The sequence below is a fragment of the Amia ocellicauda genome, chromosome 3 (genome assembly GCF_036373705.1).
Source record: "Amia ocellicauda isolate fAmiCal2 chromosome 3, fAmiCal2.hap1, whole genome shotgun sequence".
In the NCBI taxonomy this organism is placed as follows: Eukaryota; Metazoa; Chordata; class Actinopteri; order Amiiformes; family Amiidae; genus Amia; species Amia ocellicauda.
In genome coordinates, this window is record NC_089852.1 from 41,140,516 (window position 1) to 41,146,643 (window position 6,128).

General features: G+C 38.1%; 1 protein-coding gene across 2 annotated transcripts; it reads left to right on the plus strand.

Annotated features, from left to right (window-relative positions):
* The first annotated feature begins 376 nt into the window (after positions 1-376).
* On the plus strand, positions 377-2,838 carry ripply3 (ripply transcriptional repressor 3). Of its 2 annotated transcripts, none has more exons than XM_066699486.1 (4): positions 377-701; positions 1,119-1,182; positions 1,552-1,625; positions 1,935-2,838. In XM_066699486.1, the coding sequence occupies exons 1-4, from the start codon at positions 445-447 to the stop codon at positions 2,134-2,136; spliced, it is 597 nt and encodes a 198-aa protein (XP_066555583.1). In that variant the 5' UTR covers positions 377-444; the 3' UTR covers positions 2,137-2,838. The 2 variants fall into 2 exon arrangements, with proteins under 2 accessions (XP_066555583.1, XP_066555584.1); XM_066699487.1 differs by having other exon boundaries at positions 378-701; positions 1,950-2,838.
* The last annotated feature ends 3,290 nt before the right edge of the window (positions 2,839-6,128 follow it).

The window sequence follows — 6,128 nt, forward strand, 5'->3', positions numbered from 1 at the left end:
AAAGTTAATCAAAATTGGCAACGGCTTAATTAAAGCGCTTTGTTTTTAATATTCAATACAAGTTGTCGCACATACCTCTAATAATAATAATAATAATAATCATAATAATCATAATAATGTTAAATAAAGAAAAGCCTATACAGGATTTTATGACTTTTTACCATAAGTAATAGTAGGTTAGTAGTGGCATCACAATCATCATCATCATCATCATCATCATCATCATCATCATAATGTGAAATAAAATAAGTGATATACAAGATGGAGCATGGAATACTGCAGCCTATATATTTCTTAGGAACGGAATAATAATAATAATAATAATAATAATAATAATAATAATAATAATAATAATGTTAGTGAATAAGATTATTTACTATGATCTATAGGCTATATATTACTATAATGTCTCTGAAGTTGTTCCACGTCCCGGAGTAAAGAGAGATGAACTCCTGCCAGGTGGATCACACCCCTTTCCTCTGCAAGCCCCTGTTGTTTGCCCAGTGGTCCGGTCTGATGGACAGCCTTGATAAGCGCAGGACTCTCCGGAGCGGCTCAGTTGCGGACTCGGCTCCAGCGCCTGCAGTGACAGAGATGCTCCCCGGCCCCTCGGACGTGCGCTGCGCCTCCTGCACCGTCAAAGCGCCAGTAATGCATCCCTGCCAGTGCTGCACAGCGGTGCCAACGGGACTGCCGAAAGGGTATGGTATTAATAATGCAATGCAATGCAAAGGGCACAAGGTATTCATAATATCCTACTTTAATGTTATTGGCATTGGGTTTAGTAGTAGTTGCAATGTATAGTACTTATTGTAGTCGTATGTGAATTGAGCAACCGCTTTCCTCGTTTCAGCTTTAGAAACATTCATTTTGCATAGTTGCATTCAACCTTTTATAGATGAAATGTTTTTTGACACATTTCTATCGTTTTTTTCAAATTCAACAGCACAGTTTAACAGTTTCAGCTACGCTCACAATCATGTGGTTGGTGTGGCAGGTTTATACTACTACTACTACTACTACTACTACTACTACTACTACTACTACTACTACTACTAATAATAATAATAATAATAATAATAATAATAATAATAATAATAGTGCGCTCTTGCTTGCAGTGATCCGGATATATGGAGACCTTGGGTCCTGACGAATAGAGAAGTTGGCCTGAGGAGCGAAAAGGTACATTTCTACCCATATTATTATTTTTATTGTTGGTACTATTTCATATTTCTATCTTTCCCCTCCCTCTCCCTTCTTCTTATCATTTATTTTATAGCATAGCGTTTAAACTAAATGCTCATAATTTTAATATGATGTGTGATCTCTTTTTTTGTAATTTAAGAAACGTTACAGTAAGAATAATGTCGTTTGCAGGCGAATTCATTAAGTTAAATCTACTGTTTTACTGATTGCAAATGATAGACTAAATGTATTTGAGAACTTTAGATTATTTTTTTATCTGTTTCGGTAATTTGGCTAAAATAATACAGAGGGAAATGTATGTATCTGTGTTTTTATATATTAATATATGTGTTTATTTGTTTTCAGGCAGATTCGGGCAGTGCCACCTCCCTCAGAAGACAGAGCTCGAAAGGCGCGTTAGGATTTCAGCACCCGGTCAGGTTGGTATTTCAGCAAGTCAATTTTTGTAATATAAATGCATTCCTCAGAAATTAACAAAGACAACACAATTCAGTCATCTACTACGATCTACCTGATTAACGACAAATTCCCTCAGAAGACTGCACTTGAACTAAAAATAGCAACCCCCTTTTAATACCCCACTTTCAAGAACAAAATACCATCATTTGATATAATATGTACACATTTCAAATATGATTGATCTTATTTTGAATTGATAGTTAATCTTATTTGAAAACCATGCCTTGTATGTTTCTATTAGTTGACTTAAATGGCAGGGTGGTGATCAGGATTGTGTTTGTTAGGCTCTACATGCCCAAGTCCAAGACTCAGGAGTACCTGTGCCACATGGGAGAGAAGGTCCTGGCCAGTTTCCCTGTCCAGGCCACCATGCACTTCTACAACGATGACACGGACTCAGAGGAAGAGGAGGAAGAGGAGATGGCAGAGCTGTTGAGGCTTGGCTCTGAAGATCACATGGCCAGCTTTTGATTTCAGTGCCTGGCTGGAAACCAGGAGCCAACACGGGAAGACCACTACTGTTTTGGAAACAGAGAGATGAATGGACAGAGGAGGTGGACCAGCAGGTCACAGGAAACACGGTCTTGCTGTGTCAGAGACACAAAGCAACACGGATAATCATCTTGGACATCCACAGGAAACGCACCGGGGACATGTCACTCTAGACCGCTGACTGGGCAGAACTGATACTGTTTATAGCTCGGTCTTGTAAACAGACCTTTCACCTCAATATAACAGACAGCTAATGCTCACAATGATGGTCACTAGATTTGAAAGCAACAGAGACACTGAATTTGTACAAGCATACCAAAGTGAAGTTGGACAAATGTATTTATTTCTGTTGTTGCCTTATTCTTGTGCAGTTGTGCTCTCTGATTTCAGCACTGCTGTCATATCCCGAGATTATTGTCCCCTTTTACAGCCCAGCTAAGATATCACTTAGGACTTTCCAGGGATCTGTTTCCTTGGAAAAATAAAATAACTTTCCAGCAACCTTTGGAATTAAAAATGAAAAAAAAAAACCAGCTTTGCATAGGTGCTGTATGATATTGGAGTTTATCCAATTAATATTTCCATATGGGAATTGCAGTATTGTGTATGTAATTGTAAATATTTGTATACGGTTTGAAATGTATTTTTCCCTTTTTAAATAAACTATAGTTTTGTACCTTATTGAAGTGTTTTTCATTTTTATGGAGGGAAGTTTTTAACAGTCTTTATTGCCTACATACTAACTAGCATTAGTATCACACAAATAAAAGACATGTTTCTGGCGCATATTTCAGTCAATAAAATGTGACAGACTAAACCAATACATTTATTTCATAACTATATGTAAAGCACACATTTCTGAAGTCTTGGAACTTAGTGGAGCCACCCCTTTACATCTTGAATCCTCATTTCAGCTTTTAGACAGTTTGTCGAAGGAGTGAACAGGAGAGTCACTGTGCATTTATGAAAGTTGGTTTAGCAGCACACTTTTGAGACTGTGTATCCTGACCACACATCGCCTGAAGTGAGGTTTGAACCTGTGAACTTCAAACCCAGGGGTCACTGCCTTTCTGACCCACAGTGCCAGCAGTCCTCCCGCACAACAAAGCTAGCAGTGGGTCTTGGTATTAGCAGTGTCACTGGACTGTTTCAAGGTCCTGGAAGAAAAAAGAACAACAATAAAATAGGAAATGAAGAGGAGAATAGACGAAGGCTCCAGTATCCTTCCCGGTTTCTCGTTTCCTTTTCATTAATAAAGGAACATTGGTGCAGAGCTAAGGATTTTTTTTCCAGACACTTAAGATGTATCTTTAGACCTCCGTTTTGATTTGATGGATGAGATGACCATAAATCATGCCAGTCACACTTAAGTCACATCATTTGTACCACAGTAATGTAGCCACTGCAGGGATGTATAGAGTGACATTCATTTAGTCACAGAAATACTCCTGGTGTGCCTTGATTATCTCAGATTTAGGTAGTTCCTGCTCAATGGCATATTTAGTATAAAATCAAAACTAATAAATTGCCAGCAGTTTGCTGCATATGAGAAATATGAAAAATAAACCTTTTGCAACACAATAGACACCAAAGTATGGTCAGATCTAGTTGCTGAAAAGTTATGCTGTCCATGAATTATCCTATTTACTCACTGTCATCTCAGTAGAATATACTCCCCTTTGGCCTTCAGTGACTTAGTCCTGTTATGATCATTTGTTTTTAAATTATCCTGTTTTACATTTGTTTGACACTTGACTTTGACACAAAATCACTATTGATAACATCATTCACTATAAAAGTGGATCAGTTCTGACTACTTTTCCTTTTGTTCTGTACAGAAAAAGAGACTCTTTATTCAGAATGAAGACGTTACAATATCTGTGTGATCCTTCCAGAAGAAAATAAATATAATGATAACACACAAATGCTACATACTATTGTGATTATTTTAATATTTGACAAATTGTCACTTGCCTTCTAGATACTGAATGGTTAATTTTGACCACGATCTGTAGTCACCTACATGCTGTACAGGACTGCAAACCTACCAGTCCAAGACAGTATTTGCTTTCCAATCTATGTATCCCTCAGTGCTAGTGCTAACTGAATATGACCAAGATGCAAAAGATGGATTGGACATCCAACTGGCCACTAATCTCTCTGATGACAAGAAAGGCAGTGATCAAAGCAGGGGCTGAGGGTGAGACAGGGGGCAAGTTTAGCCCCCAGCTGACAGGGCAGGCAGTCTCTCTCTGCACAGTAGTGGATTCCTGACATCTGATCTGGCTCGGTTAACACGGAGGGCAGGGGACACCCCAGTACACATGGGCTGAAACACAGCATGGCCATTTGATCTGGGCACTGTTTGTTTTTGATGCTTTATCTCAGACACTGACGACAGTGCCGTGGGTCCCCTGGTCTGTCTGCGAGAGACTGTGGACGGCAGGGGAGGACTGAGCCGAGGGGTTTCTTCAGCGCAGACTGATTGAAGAGCACTGGTGAAAACCCCGCAGATAGAAAGATAGGGAGCGTCCATTTCACTTGCAACCTGGACGGTTCGCTGGGTCGTGAACTGCCCTGACCTTTACTGCCCAGACACAATCTCTCACCAGCAGAGCACCCACAATAGCTACTAATGGGAACAAAAGAAGCTACAAGATATTCTACATATCAGCATATGCACATGAATACTGACTAAAATAGAATACAATTAACATTTGGGTAAAAATAAATAACCAGAAAAATGAATAGATGCTTATGCAGGGTGCTTGCCCTTTTCACATAGACACATTCAAGATTTTTTCCAGACTACTTTCAAACTGCTTTTTAAGACTTCAAGGCAAATCCGTAGCCTCTTTTTGTGTTAGTGAAGTGCAAGATTATAGAGTAGATTCTAATCAATAAATCTAACCAATAAATAAAAAACTACTTAAAACATTACCCCTTGAACTTTTTGATTAATTGCAAACTAAAGGTAATCCCCCTGTCCTCTGAGAGTGTACTGTATTTTCATATGACTGAAAATACTGTATATATTTTAAAACTAAGTTTATTTATAGTAAAATTATTTTTAGGTCAACCCAAAATCATGATTCCATGGTTCCGTGGTTCTGTTCACAAAGCCCAGACAAATGGAAGGGAACAGATCCCTCGAAGCAGCTCAGCTTCCATTGGCCAACTTTTGAAGGCAGGGGGTCCCCTGGAAATATTTTCAAAGCTTTGAATGTAGGCTAAGTGGAGTCATAATTCTAATGAATTTGGATTGTGAGATAAACTTTGCTGTACTTAACTAGGAGAAGTGTAGCTGTTAATAAAGTATAGCTAAAGCATACCCATGATGAAGTGCAAGCTACATATTCTTGAATTTGCTGTTGGCGCCCATCCTACCCGTTTAACTGCTGCAATCTCTCCTTAAAGTATCTGTCTTTATAAATTGTTTGTTCCAGGTTGCACTGAACACACAATTACACACAACAAGAACCACATTTATCCATAACAATTTATCAAAGATAAAGGTTTTTGCTAAAGATACTTCAAAACCTACTAGAACTTGTCAGCTAGAATTTCAAATCTGGTCGAGTTTTATATGAAACAATTTTAAAACTGTAATAATTTAATATTTTATTATATTGCAAAAATACAGTGATACTCCAGACAACAACAACATATAACTTGAAGCTTTCTAGGGCACAGACTTGACTTCCGGCTCAATGGAGGACGGGAACCATGCAGAAATATTTATATATATATTTTATATTTGGCATTAGTCAACTTAGTATACAGTATTTTGGTAACAGGATTTCCATACCTTTCCCAATCTTCTTCATTATTTTCCATACCTGTGCAAGCAGCCTGTTATGTGGTTTGAAACTTTACTACAGAAATGGAGAAGTGGTTGCCATGATCATGTTTCCAATTAATTTCAATAACTTATTAGGATTAGAAATAACTTGTGTACAGAAAAGCACAAA